This window comes from Hypomesus transpacificus, chromosome 21 (assembly GCF_021917145.1).
Source record: "Hypomesus transpacificus isolate Combined female chromosome 21, fHypTra1, whole genome shotgun sequence".
Classification (NCBI taxonomy): domain Eukaryota; kingdom Metazoa; phylum Chordata; class Actinopteri; order Osmeriformes; family Osmeridae; genus Hypomesus; species Hypomesus transpacificus.
In genome coordinates, this window is record NC_061080.1 from 7970146 (window position 1) to 7988970 (window position 18825).

The window sequence follows — 18825 nt, forward strand, 5'->3', positions numbered from 1 at the left end:
AGGCAATAGCCAGTCCATAAATTGAACATTTAACCCCACTGTTTGTTAATATTACAGGAGAAAAAGTGTTCAATGTTTTATTAAATTTAAAAAACATACTATGAACCGGTAACGCATATTTTGCTTCGGCTATACGCTTGTGATTGTAGCCTCGACGTCACCTTAGTTTTAATCATATTCGACATGATACTAAGTAAATATCAATTGGTGCCTCTTTCGATTGGTAGTAGCAGTTTCCCCCAACATAATGTTTTTCATCAAAAGATGATGATGATGATTAAGATGACGAAAAGACATTGACTGCTGCTGCAGAAATGGGTGCAGAGAATTATGTATGTCGCTACTGGTAGTTCTCTCAACATTTACTTTTATTTACAGGCTTGTACGGAATTGTCAGTTACACTGACATTGTGAGAATAATTAATATTAAAAAAAGATTTGCACATTCTGATCCTGTTGAACAAAGCATGGATGCTGTATACAGTGAGATGTTCATTTAATGGCAAGTGAATTTTGCATGTGGAACTGTGAAATGTAGCTAATTTAATGTAATGTATACCCAGTTACAAGTAAATGAGTTGTACAAATTGCACTTCGTGAAGAAAGTGCCAAAAACTGACCAAGAGATGGTGTAGGCCTACTTAAGGTAGAAGAATAAAGGCTAATCTCCAAAAAGATTTACTGGAACACCAGTTACGGGAGGATGCATGGTCACAGGTGATGTTAATTGTAGGAACAATAACATACATTAATATTAATTGTTGAATTTGCTGAATTTCTATTTTGACCTAGAGATGTTGTACATAGGGCATAAGAATAAACGCTGATCTTGTAAGGCTATCCACCTGCCCCCACCTCTCATATGGTAAAATATGGAGTTAATGGATGGAGTCTCAACTTGATGGCTCTCACATCTTTGTAACTTACTGTAGCATTACTAAACATGTTGATAAGTAAGGGTCAAGATTCTGGTGTGATTGTAGTTGTTCTTGGGTATAAAGGGAATTGTGAAGCATTGTTCTGTGGATTCTTGATCTCCTGAGACCTTCTCCTCAGCTCTGGCTTGGCCTAGGCCTACTCCTTCTTCCTCACCTCATGCTTTCTATCTCTGGTTTACAATAATCATGGTAGAGTAGGCATAAGAGTTAACTTAATTGATTGCATTCATTTGCAATATGATAAAATGATAATATTATTTAACCTTAATTTGACCATTCTTGCTCTGATTTAACCCAGAGTCAAATAACTGTAATTCCATTGGTATTGGCATTATTTGGTTAATGTTAATACACTGTTCAGTTTCCCATCTTCTTTCAAACCATAGGGGAATTAGTTTTGGTTGTTTGGCCAATATATTGACCCCCAACAATGTTGAAATAGATTTGCTGAAATAACAGTTACAGGACGGTAGCCTACATCATGTAAATTGTAGGAATCATATGAATCATGTAAATTGTAGGAACAATAGCCAATAGAAATAGGCTACTCATTGTTGGATTTCTATTTGTAGGCAATAAAGAAGACCAAATATAATTTCAATAATTTTTCTTTATTTCAGTGGCAAAAGGTATTTGGTCAATTCTGAGTGCAAATCCACGGCGAGCAACACTATCGATGAAGACCCAAGGGCTGAGAATGTTACTAAAATAAATTACAGATTGTGACAGGAAATGGTGACGTTAACTTAGGTATTTATCAGGGAATAAAAGTACATCAAACCGCAGTCTTAAAATCGTCTCCCGGCGTATAACTAAGCAAATTACATTTAGTTTGAGATCGCTCGGCTGAACTAGGAAATGCTATGCCGTGTCTGCCAACTAGGGGTGGAACGTAGGCTACACTTAAGTCACGGTTCGGTTCATACCGCGGTTCAGACATCACGGTTCGGTACGAGTTCGGTACAATGGGGGGAAAGCAAAACAAAAATGCAGAAGCAGGGCTCCAGAATAACTACTGTACATGCAAGTCTAAGCTAAATGTCTTAAATGTATGATGCGCTTGTCGATCAGTCCTCCTACACCACAACACGATAGGATACTTGCTGAGCAACAGCGCAAACACAGGCAGGGATACAGTAGCAGCAACGCTAGTGCTAAATAAGTATTAAGACATGTTCGTAGTCTAAGTATAGCGAAAAATAGCCTAACTTTACTAGACTTTTAGCTTCGGTACTAATGCTGAGGGCTTGCTGATATCGCTTTCTTACTAGAACAAGCATTAGTCATTTATTTAGCAGATGCTCTTATCCAGATCGTCGTATGTTTGAGTCGTTGCTAACGTGTGCTGATTTGTGCACACCCAATACATTCAAAATGTGTAGGTCGCACATGCGCGAGTACCAGTAAAACATTCTCGCACTGTCTCAAAAAACTGTCTGGAGCACTGTGAACTTGGAAGACAATTTTTTTTATTGTGTATGTCTCCTATCACTTACAGTCTCTCCCTAGCTAGCTGCAACAGTATGAAGTGTGTAAAAGAGTAAATAGTAAGTACCCCACATAATCACCAGACTCCACATGTAACTTGTAAACGAAATAAGAGTTATACAACTGAAAATACAGCATCTCTTATTTATTAAGTACATAGAATACCTCCTCACGAAGTTCTTGTCCTATCCACTACTCTCTAGCCTGTACGAGAGTAGCGTTAAGTGACTGGGAAACCGAAGTCGGCGGGTCCTCTAGCTCGTGTGTGTCGCCACCACTCGTCTTTAGTGCTGCTGCTAGCTATCTGCTGCTAGCTATCTCTGACTCACTCACCCAGCTAACACAGTTACGTCGCCCTTACGTAACTAGGACGTAATTTGATGACCAAACTTTCGTCGCCACAACGTAATTACATTACGTCGTGACAACCAGAAAAGTTAAAGTCGTGGATTCGTAACGACAACGTAATTTGGTTACGTTGTCAGATGGTCGTGACAACGTCGTGACAACGTAATGTCTTCATAGTTGTCACCCAGCTAACACATGACGTTGCGGCAACGTTGCCAGTAAGTGCTCAGTTGGTAACCCGCGACGTTACCTTCTGGCAACGTCGTGGCAACGTCGTAGCAACGTTATAAAGGGAATGTTGCCAGTTGGTCCCATGGGCAACGTTGCCACGACGTCGTTCCTTGGTCGGCTGGTTACGTTATTTTTAGACCAGTGGGCAACGTTGCCGCGACGTCGTACCTTGGTCCGCTGGTTACGTTATTTTTAGACCAGTGGGCGACGTTGCCGCGACGTCATACCTTGGTCCGCTGGTAACGTCATTTCTAGGTCCGTGGGCAACGTTGCCGCGACGTTGTACCTTGGTCGGCTGGTTACGTTATTTTTTGGTCCCATGGACAACGTTGCCGCGACGTTGTACCTTGGTCGGCTGGTAACGTCATTTTTAGGTCCGTGGGCAACGTTGCCGCGACGTTGTACCTTGGTCAGCTGGTTACGTTATTTTTTGGTCCCATGGACAACGTTGCCGCGACGTTGTACCTTGGTCGGCTGGTTACGTTATTTTTTGGTCCCATGGACAACGTTGCCGCGACTTTGTACCTTGGTCGGCTGGTTACGTTAATTTTGGTCACGTGGACAACGTTGCCGCGACGTTGTACCTTGGTCGGCTGGTTACCTTATTTTTAGACCCGTGGACAACGTTGCCGCGACGTCGTCCCTTGGTCGGCTGGTTACCTTATTTTTGTCGCAGGACAACGGATCTTGAGTGCAATATAGTGGTTTATATATATAAATGTAGACACTGCATGTAATTCATGTGCTGCTCAGCCCCAGCAGGTCATTGGTCATCAATGTTCTCATATGCAGACACATCGTAAATTAAAAAAGACAGAATGTGGAATATAATTTAGTCTTTCATTCTTTACTATAAACATGTACAAAAGCAATCAATGTGTGATGAGTAACATGATTAAGCAAACATTATTTGTAGGCTATAGCACACCAAAGCTGTATGACACACAATGCAAATGTGTGCTCCAATAGTTTTGTAATAGGCCTACAAAATTGTTAAATGTGACCAAAAGGTAAGCGACTCTTAAGAGTTTCATTTTCAAAGACAAGTCATCACAGAATATTACAATTCTTCCTTAGCAAACCTGCCCCTCAGTCTGCCCCTGAGCAACAACTTTGCGCATGCCCATTTCAAGGCATAGCTGAAACTGGGCTTCCTAAACAGTTTTTTTTTTGCCGGGGTCCTACCGTCTTTCACACAATGGATTTTACCTGGAAATAAGTTACTTCAAAGGTGAGTTTCTTTACAGACATAGTTTTAAATATATAAACATATTTTTAGAAATTGGATGGGGCATATAGGTTTGAAATTGAGTTGTTTATAGCGTTATATCAGATTCACATTGTTTACGTTAGAATTTCGCTAGCTAGGTTAAACCCTCCAGAAAGTTGTTTTGAAATACTGAAAATGCATACATGTTATCAAAGTTTAGAGTCTCAAAAATCACCCTCAAAAGAATCAGTGAAAATAAAAGTTCAGAACTGTTAGAAAACCTTGTCCCAAAATAGTTTATTTAGTTAGCTAGCCCTGAATTTTCAAAGACGCTAGCGCGTGGCTGATCACGTTCACAGTCGGTCATGGCATGCACAGCAATGGCGTCTGTAAAAGTATCATGTCACTAATTCTTCCAATTTGTACATGACATTTGTTTTTGGATAAGTTTATTCGTTTTAACCTTTAGATGCGTGAGTTCTAAATATTTCAGACACTTTCACCAGAGTACGTGAGTTATTTTTCCAAAACGGAAGGTATGTAGCTTTAATTAGCTTCTGTTACCTAGCAACCTAAGATAATACTCGTACCAATGCTACTACTTGCTAGTGTTACTTGTTAGCCTACTAATTGTACATTTTGAAGCCATACTGTAGTGTTTATCATATAGTTTCTGCCCATCGGAAAATAGTTGGTTGGAATGTTCAGAATCACACATGTGCGATGCTACGCTGTGGGGCCCTGCTTTCGAACGATCACATATGTGCGATGCTTCTTCAATATCAATATACTAATAGGCTACTATGTACGTAAACTACATTCCACTTTCATTTCTGTACAGGTGATCCGACCACCATCACAAGTACTGTGTCCCTTGGAAATTATGGTAAAGTAATGAATGACCGTTTATAACAGTGACAATAATTGTATGAGCCATGGCAACCCTAAAGGCTATGCTTTGAAGCAAAAGTTCAGTTGGTCATCAACAGGTAATTGAAAACCGCAGCCTATTCTAAGGCGGACTTGCATTAGCTGCTAGCAGTCCTCATTTGCCCAAAACTATTCCGGCAGATAGCCCCTTGCCGTTTTTAAGCAAAGCCGATATTTTGCATGGCAGATAGACATAAATTATGAATGTAGTGTTGCTGTAGCAGTCGGCCTAGAAGTTAGTTGGGATTACAACTAACTGTGTTACAGAGAGTCATTAATTATTTCGAGCTCCCAGCCATACCAACACACAACGTTATCCTATGTTGTAATTGTAAATGAGACAGGGACTTACTGGACCAAGTTATATGCAAGAACTTTATTTAAAAAGAAAACATGTCGAAAAGAAGGCCGTGGTTCCAGCAGCTATACTCCTCTAACTGAAGAGATCAGTTGCGCCTATCAACGAAACAATACACAAACAAAAAAGGTGAGTGTCAAGTCCACCCTATTTTACCTGTCTAGCTTTGAATCTGTCATTTTAAACATGATACAATATAACTGCCCATTGCTATTTGTTACCTTAATGGTCTGTGCTGGAGCATGTTTCAAAGTCTCTCCTATCAGGATCTCAACCTCCTTCTCTCCCAGCCCTGCCTTCCATTTCATAACTGCTTCTGCAATTGGACAGACAACACAAACATATACATTCAGTGTTAAGTGAGATCATCAACATTTTAAGACATGTGATTCTTTCACAGAAAGAAGTGCTCAGACTCAACGTTTAATTGTTGTGCATACAGTTGTGCCAATGAAAGGCAACTTCTCCCTTTTCCCCTTGAAGCTGTAGCAGCTCCAGACAGCATTTGTTGCCACCGACCGCATCACTCTCCTGACGGACTCTCCAGGAGTGGCCCCACCAGTGAGGCTGAGATGGTGAATCTGTTGAAAATAACCAGGCCTTGAAGGTAACCACATTCAACTGGCAATTTCAACAGTACATAATTCTTATTTTAAACTGTTTAATTTATGTTGGCAGTTAATATACCAAATTAGGTAGGTTATAAATTACAGGACAGTTCAACTTGAATTAAGCATTATACTAGCGACCTAGCACTCTCTTTCTGAACTCGTTCATCTTGAGGCGCTCCTCAAGATCCTGAAGGTCTTTTACGCATTGTGCCGCAACAAAGTTGAGTGCTGGCTCCTCACTTTGTCTTCCCTGGCTTCTGCGCAACAGAAGAAGTATCTCCCTCTGGCTTGCTTCAATTGTCTCCACCTTTCGAAGGAGAACTTGTAGTGTATCTGTAATTATGAATCACCTTCCATTACCACCGCGGTCACAGTGTCTGCAAACATGCTAGCGATTATTAGGCTACTTTAGGCTATATGGTAGATTAAGTTTAAATATGATGTTTAAAAAGGCATACCTTGGAGTTTTCTTGGCTCCCAAGCTGTCGCTGGCCAAGAGGGTCTCTTGTCTAATTTGGCAACATAGCAATATCGTGATTATATGAAAGTCTGTGTTTTCTTAGGAAATGTTCAAAAATCAATTCATGTAAAATGGTCAGTTTACCTTCGACAAAATGCTGGGTCAGAGTCATGGAGTGCTGGGATTCTGGTAGTTCATCTGCAAGCAAAATACAGATACAAAATACAAGAAAATTATGTTGCAATGGTAGTGACATTATTAATTTAGATTATTTACCATCAGTTCCATCTGTTGCCAGGGTCGGAGGTGGAGGGTTTGGGAATGGATCTGAGACTGTGGACATAGATGGGAATACATTTGAGAATGTGTAGAATTATCGAATCAACAGTATTTTCTATGTTGTAGATTTGTAATTGATTACTGTGAAATATTTCTGTCAAATACTGTGTATCTTGAGTGACTTGGTTGTTTTTTGCCGTACTTTTTGCTTTCTTTGGCTGGGGAGGGGTTGGAAGTTTAGCTGGAATCAGATTTGAAAGTTTGTCACAATGTAAAGTTTAAGGATATGCAGTTTTCTATTAAACTGATGGACTATCATAATGGCTAGTAAATAATAACTTTTTTATAGACAACAAATAATAAACAAAGACAGAAAAGACAAAAAGTGAGGACTTTACCTATATCTATCTTCTTTTTGAAAGAGTCTGTAGTTGCTTTGGTTCGTGGAAATGGTCCATCTTAAGAGCATGCACATTATTAAGTTATTGCATTTAGCCATATTTCAATGGTCTATTACTCCATTGAATGAGTATACATTGTATACCTACCTCGACGTTTTGTCTTTTTCATCGGCTCAACTTCCCATGATGAACCCTCATCTAAATAGGTCACATAACACACAGTCTTTGTTTTCCATGATCTCACTCTAAATCCTTTTTTCTGTTTTGTTTCAGCAGCAGACAAATGAGTACCACACCAAATATGTTTTTGGTAAGTTCTTACCTTCACTGCTGTCTCCAAATTTGTTAGGTCTTTTCTTTTTTCTCGGTTGGTCCTCCTCCGTTTCGACGGCAGACTTGTCCTCAGCTGTCTTGCTCCATCTGAGTGCTCTCTCAAAATCACCTTAAGTATCAAATAGTAACAGTTAAGTAAAATCAAATAGCTACAGTTAGAGTTAAACAATGAATACATTTTTGTACAAAGCTTATGTCGATTTCAACTGACCAGTTGCCGCAAAGATCCGGACTCTTCTGCTGATCCACAGCTCCTCATCCGGGATCTCCTGTTTTTTTGCCCTTTTGGTCGGGTTGGATGGTGGCCAGTAGCTGTATTGTTGCTGAAATGCATAAAACACCATTGTAATTACTGTATACAGGGTTCTTGCAGGTCTCAGTAAGTCAAATTTAAGACCTTTTTAAGACATTTTAAGACCATAGAGATTTAAATTTAAGACCTACACAACGCATTACCCGAAAAATATTTAAATCAAAAGACTGAAAAAAACATGTAATTTCTATGAATGGAATTCATTTAAATTAAAAGAAGCATACATTTAATTTACAGATAAAGCAATCACATTAGTAACCAAATTGAATATTTTTGGGGCAAAGTTTGCAGCGAGCCTGGAGCTGGGTAGTGCTTGTAACCAACAGCGGAAATCGCTGTGATCTCTAGCCATAGGTGCGTTCGACTTCATGCAGCGCCGGCGTCGTCTGCAGCCGGCTGTGCCGCTGCATGAATTCAGTCCATGTCGAATGCAACTCATGTCTCGTTGAAAGTACACTTTCCCATTTTCCACACGTCGCCGAATTTTAACAAACTCTGAGGAAGCGCAGACGTATTTCGCATGCAGGTATTGCAGTTATCACAGGATTTGTAGTTTTATCCCCGCGTACGGCTATCCTCCAGAAAGAAATACAACACACCAAACCAACGTTTGGAGGGCAGCGTTCTGCTGGTTTTGTTTGTAGCAAAGACTCGCTTTGTAGGCTACGACTCAATACTTTTTTGCTACCTTGTAATAACTTTCTGCAGCCTGCGTGTCTGGAAATTAACGAGGGTAATACCTTTTTAAGACCTGACAAAATGAAATTTAAGACCTCGGATGAAAATAGGGACGTTTTTAAGACTTTTTAAGGCCTTAAATTTAACGTTACAAATTTAAGACTTTTTAAGACCCCGCGGGAACCCTGTGTATAATATAAATATAAAATGTTACGTGCATACATTTTACAATTAATTATCCAAGATCTCCTTGTCAACAATTATCAAGAAGTAATGTATGCCCTTGAAAAGTTTAGCAACCAATCAGAATCGAGTATTCAACAACGCCACGGTATAAATAGTTAACAAGGGTTGTTAGAATATGAAATTTACCTCATTTTCTTCATAGGTCCATCACTGGGCCATTATTCCCACCAGGTTTTCCTCAAGGAATTCTACAATGTAGTACATTCTGTTGAAAATAGTAAGACAAACAGTTACTTAAAACATTACCCTTTCCATAGTAAATAATATACTATGCGAGTATACTTTCACAACATTTATACATACTCATAGTTTGTGTAAGATTTTCATGAAGATCGTTTTATCCCCCATTTGTGTCTTCATGGCGATACTCTTTATTGTTTCGCAGGGAATCCATCTCATTGTTGTGGTTGTGTTCTTGTATTGAAACACTCCAATGATGGATGAGTTACAAGGCTCCAAAAACAGTGGTTGCGGATTACCATATACACGGCACAGGTGGCACCCATTTTTTTCTGTCTCATCAATGACATCGCAGCCTTCCTCACTATCCAGCACGAAAGCTCTGTCCTTTGGGCTATTTGTAATTTTCTGTTTTTGCACTTGCAGGGGTTCTTCTTTTCTCTCCTCGATCCTCTTCACCACCTGGGAAAGGGGGCATCTTCCATTCCTCACCATCCTCTTCATGGTGTGCAAGAAACTTTCAAATTTAAAGGCACTGCAGTTGTCCAACCCATCGAACAAAACGGCATCTGCAGTTATGTGGAGCATTGTGTGCGTATTGTACACAAGAAACGTCTTGCCATAAAGCTCCCGTCCACTCACAACAAAGTACTGCAGTAGTTGTTGAGCGTATTGTGAATACTGCTTGAGAGTCGTAGAGCTCACTAAAATGCACATCGCCACACTGAAGGACAAGAAGTGGAGGTACAGGTCATCCCTCAGGATTCCCCTCAGCACCACCTTACCAGTGTACAGCATAAACTGCCGGAATTCCGTGGCTTTCCAACTTTCCAGCTCTTCAAGACCTCGTGGTTTGCGGGAGAAGATGGAGGGAATTTTAGGTTTAAGGTGAAGAAGCCTGCTGCTCACCTCCTGTATTTGTGTCACAGACATTCTACAACCTTTCTCTCCTCTGCTCCAGATGAGGAGAAGCTTTTTCATGACACCCAAGCATGCCTGATGCATGTAGTCAATGGGGAAGGCTTTTACCATGTCGATAGGCAAGTTGAGCAGGGGAGTGTTGCCATGATGGTGTTCTTCTTGGGTTTGATGTCTGAATGCTTCGTCTGTTCGCAGGGTGAGTTCTTCTGTTTCCTGATATGTAACTCTGTTAAACCACTATCCTTTCTGAGTGCATTTATCACAGCCGTAATAACCTGAGCACAGCTTTGTGTTACGGACCAAGGCTTTTGCTGGAGCATCGCACACAATGCAAAGAACATTAACTTTAAATGTTTTCTCTCTGTGTTGCAGGCCACTAGATTGTAGATCATTGAGGTCTGCCACCATGTCATCTAAAAAATGCAGGTCGGTTGGCCGCTTGTTTCCGCACGTCAGTGTGATTGGGAAAACAGTGATGGGCTTGAGGTGGACAGCACATAGGACAGGCCACATTGCTTTCCCTGAGCTCTTGAACAGCGGCAATCCATCAATGTTGAAGGACAGATTAACTGTGTCGCAGTCAGACAGCTGTTCAAATGGGTATTTCTTCAGGGTGTTTAGCAATGTATCACGCAATGGATAATTCAGATACTCCATTCCAGACTTCTGTGTTGTATTTACCTGCCTTGGTGTTTTTAGCAGGGTACGAGCGGAGGATGGGAGATCCGAGTGGCCATGATTCTGAAGAATCTTCAACAACTGATCAACGGCATTGTTCTTCACCTGACAGTGAGTGGCCCAGGTTGCCAGATCTGATGCAAGTGATGTACTTTCTATGTTGTTTTCTTGGTCGGACTCCTCATCATTACTTTCCTCAAGGTCAGTGGGTACCTCCCCATCATCCTCAAACGCTACCTCCCTGTCGTCTTCATAGGCTTCTCCCCTATCATCGTCCAATGCTACCTCCATGTCATCCTGCAAGTATTCCTCCAACTCTAATGATGCTGTAATGGACTGTGGGGATGACATGTTTTCAGTGTCGTCCACGTGGTTGCCCATGTGGCTGTCATCAATCAGATGCTCTGTGTCTATCTTTTTGAGCACACGTTTAGCTGATCTCCAGGATCGGAGGTATTGCCTTGATCTTTCTTGCTTCTCATCACTCATTCTGTTGAGAAATTTGTAGACTATTTACTATTTAACAACAATTGTTGTGTTTTAGATTGTATCACACTTTGGGCAGCAAAGATTACCTTATTTCACTGATTGCGCAATAAATGGAAACATAAATGTACATGAAACAAAATAGCTGGCTTGCAGTGTCATGAGACCTAAAGTAGCAAGCAAGCTTGTTCAGGGAAATGTAATTGTTGCTTGGCAACAGTACAGTTGGGAAACTGTATGTGTTGGCAGAGACAAATAATTTATTAAATATGCAGTAAATAATTTACAATTATTTACGGCACTCTTTAAAGATGTTCCGGCCACTTGGCGTCAAACCTAGGAAGTTCCGGCCACTTGGCGTCAAACCTAGTTGAAGAATGCACTTGAACGAGGGGAATCATCCACAACACTAGGGAGAGGTAAGTTGTTTCATACAGAAGGATATGCTTGGTGTAGATTAATGGTGCCATTGTCACATAAATATTCGTTTATCAGGTATCATGATGTCGCGTATTTGAAGGTTACCGCGAGTAACGTAAGGCTGATCAGTACGTTAGCTCTAACGTTGACACCCAGCTCGCTAGCTCTAGCTTGTTCATTCGCTCGTGCAATTGCGTTTAGCCGTTAGCTCCGAGGTTATAACTGTCAGATTAGCATAGGGAACCTGACCTTACCAAATGGTTATAGTAAGAAAAATCTGATTAATAACTAAATCTTTCACATCCCCATCAACGATTAAATACTTTACATTTAGCTACATGTACAACTACATACTAGTACACCAGTGTAGTCTCACCTGATTGTTGGTCTTGGTCAGCTACTGTACCGTACCGTACAAACCTAGCTCTAGCTAGCTCTATATCTAACGCTAAAACTAATTTAACTACAATATACAGCAAAATATCTACAATAAATTACACTAAAAACATTAATCGAAAACGAAGGATTAAACTACATATAATATTAAACTATTCTTACGCTAAAAAATACAAAAAGCTAATCTATACACTATCTAACGCTAATAACAACTATCAAAAACGATTAGGCTATGCTACTCTATAAAAGATTAAATAACAACTGTAATAAAACTTATATAAATACTAGCTAAACTCCAACTTTTATCTCTAGGTCAATACTGTACGTATTGTTTCTCTGTAATCCACCAACAACTGCGAAGAATAAAGTTAGCAGAATTTGAATGTTGTTGAACTATCCACGAGACGTTCCGACCATAGGCAGGTGCCGACCCGCAAGCTCAGTCTCTGGCTCTATTCAGACAGCTTGGTGTATTACGTTTCTGTAACCAATATACAGACTTTTGTCCCATACGTGTTGTATAATCCAGTACTGTGTTAGTAGTACTGGGAACATGTTACAAACTTGTACAAGTATGTTTTTCACTCATGGACTGTTGATGTAACTGACATGCATTCTGTCAAAGTAACTTTGTGACCAATCATATTTAATATATAGATGTTGATCTACTTGATACTACTGTAAAACGAATATTACCCTCATAGAACATATCTTTGTCTCCAGTTTCAATTTCCCTGGTGTCCACATTTCTGAAAACGTCTCCTGGTCCCTTAAACCTCAGTGCAAGAAAGGTGAAACATTGGTAATGAAATGTGTTACACTTCAGTAGTTGTCTTAACTAAGACATTTTTTATTATAACATTACCCAAGAGATATATATTATAACATTACTTCCCATCATATGGCAATAGGATCACGAAGGAAGAGCTGCATCTCCTGAAATGTAACTCCAAGAACACTCACCTCGTGAGGCCATTTACCACTTTCAAAAAGTATACATTTGTATCTTATTCTACATTGAAAGTTTTGGTTTGCAATACAAAATAATGTTTTCTGACTCAAACCATCTGTGGCATGTGCGTGTCTGTCAATGATCACCTATGCCAGTCATTTTTCCCTCTGCCTCAGGAACGTCACACCAGACTGCCTACCGTTCCTCTGTTGTCCAACCACGCCACAGCCTCGACAGTTCCACGTCTGCCATCTTCGCCTTTCCCTCATCAGCTGTCAGCAGTGCTTCCACAACCTTTAATACATTTACTTTTGCCAGTCCACTGATTGTAGCCAGAATATTGATTGTAGCCGAACATAGTGTAGTTGGGTTTGGTGTGAACAAAAATACTGCTTCATCATTACTATAATGTTCCTCCAGGTTTATTGACACACAAGGACTCAGACATATTGATAATTGAGCTTCCAGCTTGAAGTTACTGTCTGAATATAAATAGACTCATTATACTCAATAAATGTAATTCTCTGAATAATAATACCATAATGCGCCATAGTAAAACAATGAAACTGATGACAGTTTTTAATCTGTGACTTGATAGGTAATATGGTTATGTTCTCTTACCCTTGATGCCACCAATGTTTTAGATGGTAGGCTATTCCACAGTTATTTAAAGATAACAATGCAGGCTATTATTCATTTAAGCTATAATGTGCTTGTATATAGCTAGGCCTACTTATTAAAATCATACAACTGTTTTAAACATTGATCATTTTATTAATCTTCATTCTCCATACAAAATATCTCAGAGGAATTGCAATTCTTATATGTGTGTAATGTTGGTGACAAAGGTTTGGTCATCAAATTACGTCCTAGTTACGTATGGGCAACGTAACTGTATTAGCTATAGTTGCCAGCTGGTGACTTGTGACCAACGGATAATTGATCACAAAGTTACCATTGGGAGACGTAACCACAACGTCATGGATTGGTAAGATCTGGTTTAAAACTCCTGGTAATGAAATGACCGTCAAATGACGTAACCACAACGTCTCTAGCTGGTAAGTCAGGAACCGACCAAAAAGTACGAACATACAACGTTGCCGTTACGTCGTGTGTTGGCACAGCCCGGCTACACAGGTGGCGGCGACAATCAGAGCTAAGGCGGGGCTACAGATGAGGTGTTCCTAAAGAACACGAGTATCTAACACCGCATTACATTAATTAAATTGCACACAAGTAGTTTTTTTTTAACGTGTATTCTCCGTGTAATTTCATGTACCGAACCTTGACGCCCGTACCGTACGGTTCGGTACGAATACATGTACCGTTCCACCCCTGCTGCCAACGCTATCATGCTAAGAAAGTGGGGGCGGATTGGTTGAAAGCAGAGTTTGGCATGGAAAACTTGGTAGCGAGCAGGTTAGTTTTCAAGGAGTAAGTTACCATGGAAACTTACCAAAAGGTTTCGTTACCTCTCTTTCTGGAACGTGGAACTCGGAGTATGCCTCTTTTCAGGGTTAAACAACTCAGTTTTCATTAAACCCGCTACTTGGAATACCCCCCTGATAACGTCCGCGCGCATCGTTGATGTAGTACCCATAGCCACCCTGATGTCGCCAGACGATGGGGCAGAAGTCGCTGTCGTAGCCGTTTTGACAAGTTCAGCTGTCCTGTTGGGTAGTGGTGTCGCTGGTGGAGCACAGAAACTGGCAATGGACAGCTGCGGCTGCTCTCTGCAGCCAACGGCGGCCTTGACAGCGTTGATACTGTGGAAGAAATTGCGATTTTCTGTGTGCTTACATTATTCACTAATCAATAGAACTAGTCATTGCATACTAGTTAGTATGTTCTCATGTAATCTTGCTATTAATAAGAGTAGATTGTGTCTATGTGTCAGGGTTAGGAGGGATCAGGAGAAAGTACTGGTTAAACGTCCTTTGTCATGATTACAAGGAGAGCTCCACCAATGAACTCTAGTCTGAGAGTTGTCATATGTAGGGAGCAGTGAATCTCTTTCTCTGAGACTGTTGTAATGTCATTACTGCCTGACTGTCACTATCTATGTTTACATTCTTGTGCCCTATAAAAGATGGTCCTCCGGCCTTCAGAGCTGAGAGAGACATGATTGAGACCTAAGCCTGGTGTTGTGTTGCCATTTATTGTCAGAGGTCTGGTTTTCTCTCCCTATCTGCTGATTGATAAATACTTATTAAAATCCAGAACTCAACTGAATTTAGTGTCGGAGAAATTTAGAATGGAACATTATATCCTGAAAATACTGTTGCTAGCATTCCTTGCCAGCAGAGAACCCTCTCCTCACATGACCTATAGATGACACAAGGCTTGTATAAACAAACGGACCTAGGCTGACCATTATCATACTAGATGTGCAATAAATGTGTTTCTGTGTTGAGTGAATTATGTGGTCAAGCCTAGGGTCAGAGAACTCTGTAGGTTTCCACGCACACACTGTCCCTGGGATCGATCATATTGACAGCTGGTATGCAGAGGAGGGGACTTCTCTCCATTAAATGGTCATACCTGATAATTTGTGAAGCAGACACATTTTGTATTGCGATCAGACTTTGTCTCCTTGCTGGCAAGCATTAAACTATTGTACTTTCTTTGAATCCGACGACTTTTTGCATTACTTGAGAAATTATCTTAACAAATCGGGCCTTTGAGCCGGATCTCAAGAACTTTTTCCCGCCGTCCAGGGTCGGGACCGAATCCGTGCACGGCAAGGGTTTCTTAATCTCCTGATAAAAAGACCTTGCAGCTAATTGCTGTTTCTCAAAGGCCGGTCCCACTGGAGGTTGGCAAACAAGTTACGAGAACACGAGAACAAGTTAAAAGAATAGCCTGAGGCACAGTCTTGTTGGATTTCAAGATAAGAACAAGATTCGTGTTTTATTTGTAATAGTATGTTTTAAATTAAGAAAAATCCACAGTGAAGTTAGTCACTACGTTTATGAAGAGACGGACAAAACACTTTCTTCATCAATGCCCATCGAAGCTACGCTAATCTTCTTATTAAAATATGTACAGTAAGCCTGATTTCAGGGACAGGCTTCAGCCATTGTATAAACTTATCCTTCTCCAACCAGGAGTCCGCAAATTTACATTTCCCCATTTCGGAGTCTGTTTTGCGACATGTGGAGGGCAACACATCACCTGACCGTGCATTTCGCAAAATACGTGACTCGCTGATACGTCGACCGTTGTTTATAATAGTCATGGGGAGGAAAATTAATATATTTATGCATTCCTTTTGGAGTCAAACTCTTTGGACAAAGCGTGATCAAAATGTAATACCTCATAAAATCGTGATTAAAACTTTTTAATACCCTTTAAGGGCCTTAATTTTCCCTAAATGGATTTATCAACTTTTAATATTTTTTAAGACCCCGCGGATACCCTGTGTATAGACCACTCCATGCCACCTACAAGATAGATAGATAGAGTACTTTATTCATCCCCGAAGGGAAATTAAGTTGTCATAGCAGCCGGTATATTTGAATACAATACAATACAATTGAATTAAGTGCAAGGAGACAGGTTTAGTGCAGTTCTGTGATGGTGGCTCTGACAGAGGTAGATGAGTTGAACAGTCTTATTGCCAAGATACCTTTTCATCCCAACATACACCACTGCAGAAACTTATAGTCATGGCAGACAGGCCATGACTCTTAAATGACAGCTACCAGATTAGATCAGAGGCTTAATGGTTTATATACAGCAGTGGCACCCAGATAAAACGTAGAACAACAGAAGGAGGCCTGCATTGGAATGTGTCTTTATGTGTGTGAGCGTTCATGTGTCACTGTAGCAGAGAGTCAACAGACAAAGCACGGTACCATCCACACTTTCCCCTACCCCCGACAAGGAAAGGGTTTTTCCCCCCGTCCTTATCAGGAGAAGCTTCAAAGCTTCTGGCACACTAAAAACAAAATAATTTATGAATGTTGTATTGTTATATTCTGAAGTTTAAGCATTCCATGGACATTTGAGATAGCAGAACTCAAAGCTAGCAGCCACTTCACACCTCTGGGCAGATCTCAGGATGACGCCCAGGTGGGAAGTGACTGACCAATCAGGAATTCACCTTTACAAGGATACCCCTCTTTCCTTGGGAAGTATAAAACCCCCAATGTACAATCACCCCTGCTTGTTGGTTGGATTAACCTGAGGTCAACGCGATGCTCTCTATCCTATTCCTCTTAACCTGCACATTCATTGAGCACCCGGAACTTAGACGAGAGATTCTTTTAATGGTTTGCAGTTCCCACTTTACACCCTCTGGGCAGTCCAAAGGTTTTGTTGGAGAGCACAGTGTTTGACTGTAAATTGTGATGCCAGTGGTAGTTCTGGGAGCAGCCTAGCTGACTCAGTAGCCTAGGACCTTAAGTTCTTTTGTACACGATACAAATGTCAAAAATAAAAGTCCATAATCCAAAAAGTGTATATTATTGTTTGTTTACTGATTAACTTTGAATAAACAATATAACAAGATCAGGATAGTATTTTTAACAAGTAAGTATAGGTCAAAAGACTGGTGCTTCAAGGTCCAAAAGCTTTTGACTGATTCGCGGGGATTCTTGACTTTTACATGCAAACAAACAGCCAATCAAATTAGGTAGAAAATGGCTAAAACATATCTCGGCCCCTTATTGACTAGGCCTTAGCATATCAATTATCAACTTAAAATTGGGGCCATCAACAACATTTTTGTAAAACTTCTTTAAAGCGAGGATCTTCCTCTTTTCACAAGTAAATACGGGTAAATATATACATATACAAATATTTCCAGTCTTATCAAACTTTCTCTTTCATCTTCATTCTTCACCCTGCAATAAACAAAGTTTAGTTATGGGTCTGTAAATGACACCGGTCTTGGTCCGGACCTCAGCGCTTCGGACAACTCCTTTGTAGTCTGGCATCACCTTGTTGATTCTGCCTAACAGCCAGGAGTTCCTTGGCAATGATGAATCAGCGACGAGGACAACATCTCCAACCTTGAAACTTCTCATCAGGCCAAGCCACTTTTGCTGTTCTGGCAGGAGTGGTAGGTACTCATGAGTCCACCTCCGCCAGAATAGATCCGCCATGTTTTGGATTTGTCTCCGGCGACAGCGAGCATAGACATAACGAACACGCCAGGTGGAAAGCTGAGGTGTGCCTTCAAAGTGAGCAGATGATTCGGTGTCAGTGGTTCGAGGTCATTGGCTTGTTCTGTGTTGGTGGTTAAGGGTCTCCCATTGATGATGCTCTCAACCTCGCATAGAAGAGTCTGTAGTCCTTCGTCATCTAACAGCTGTTTGCTTTACCACGGAACTGAGCACTTTTCTCACTGTGCGGATCTGACGCTCCCAGATGCCACCATGCTGGGATGTAGCAGTAGGGTTGAAAATCCACTGTACACCTTTTATCATAATGGCTTCATTGATACGAGACTGGTCTAGCTCTGCTAAAGCTTCTCGCAGCTCTCGCAGCTTGCAGTTCAGTGCCAACAAAATTTCTGCCATTGCCGGAACGAAGGATTGACACTTCTTCTGGCTTGGAAACGCCGCAGGGCATTAATACACAAATCAGTGTCAAGGGAATGAGCTACTTCTAAATGCAGTGCTCTCACAATTAAGCATGTGAGAAGCACTCCATAACGCGTCACCTTGACACGTCCTCTTCTGACCTCGATAGGTCCAAAATAATCCACACCCGTGTTGGTGAAGGGTGGTTTGTCAGGAAGCAGACGATCTTGCGGCAGGTCCGCCATTTTTTGCTCTCCTGTCTTTGCATTCAATATTCTGCAGAGATTGCACTCTGTAATCACTCTTCTTGCTGCTGCATTGGCTCTTGGTATCCAATACCGTTGTCTAAGTCTGGCTAACACGTGGTTTCTGCCTCCATGTCCAGTCTCTTGGTGGATGTGGTGAAGAATGAGGTGGGCTATTCTGTGTTGTTTATGCAG

General features: G+C 40.9%; 1 protein-coding gene and 2 long non-coding RNA genes across 5 annotated transcripts; 2 read left to right on the top strand and 1 right to left on the bottom strand.

The window, feature by feature from the left end:
- Positions 1-5446: 5446 nt before the first annotated feature.
- Positions 5447-10036, bottom strand: LOC124483157. Of its 3 annotated transcripts, none has more exons than XM_047043450.1 (14): positions 9128-9470; positions 8951-9029; positions 7799-7910; positions 7577-7696; positions 7402-7452; positions 7252-7311; positions 7056-7094; positions 6851-6907; positions 6719-6772; positions 6573-6623; positions 6355-6447; positions 5944-6084; positions 5725-5819; positions 5447-5601 (listed from the first exon to the last, which is right to left on the bottom strand). In XM_047043450.1, coding segments are annotated over exons 5-13 (519 nt in total). In that variant the 5' UTR covers positions 7424-7452; positions 7577-7696; positions 7799-7910; positions 8951-9029; positions 9128-9470; the 3' UTR covers positions 5447-5601; positions 5725-5817. The 3 variants fall into 3 exon arrangements, with proteins under 3 accessions (XP_046899406.1, XP_046899405.1, XP_046899404.1); XM_047043449.1 differs by having other exon boundaries at positions 6253-6447; XM_047043448.1 differs by lacking the exons at positions 5447-5601; positions 5725-5819; positions 5944-6084; ... (4 more) ...; positions 7056-7094; positions 7252-7311 and having other exon boundaries at positions 7414-7452; positions 9128-10036.
- Positions 10037-10052: 16 nt separating this feature from the next.
- LOC124483158 lies at positions 10053-11995 on the top strand. The gene is made up of 4 exons (XR_006957776.1): positions 10053-10121; positions 10298-10525; positions 10625-10714; positions 10805-11995. It is a non-coding gene; the product is annotated as an uncharacterized LOC124483158 (long non-coding RNA).
- Positions 11996-12644: 649 nt separating this feature from the next.
- On the top strand, positions 12645-13497 carry LOC124483159. The gene is made up of 3 exons (XR_006957777.1): positions 12645-12707; positions 12817-12897; positions 13034-13497. It is a non-coding gene; the product is annotated as an uncharacterized LOC124483159 (long non-coding RNA).
- The last annotated feature ends 5328 nt before the right edge of the window (positions 13498-18825 follow it).

Excerpts from the sequence above, each read along its gene's own strand:
- LOC124483157 (XM_047043448.1), bottom strand. The coding sequence starts at position 10,036 with ATGGTAAAAGCCTTCCCCATTGACTACATGCATCAGGCATGCTTGGGT.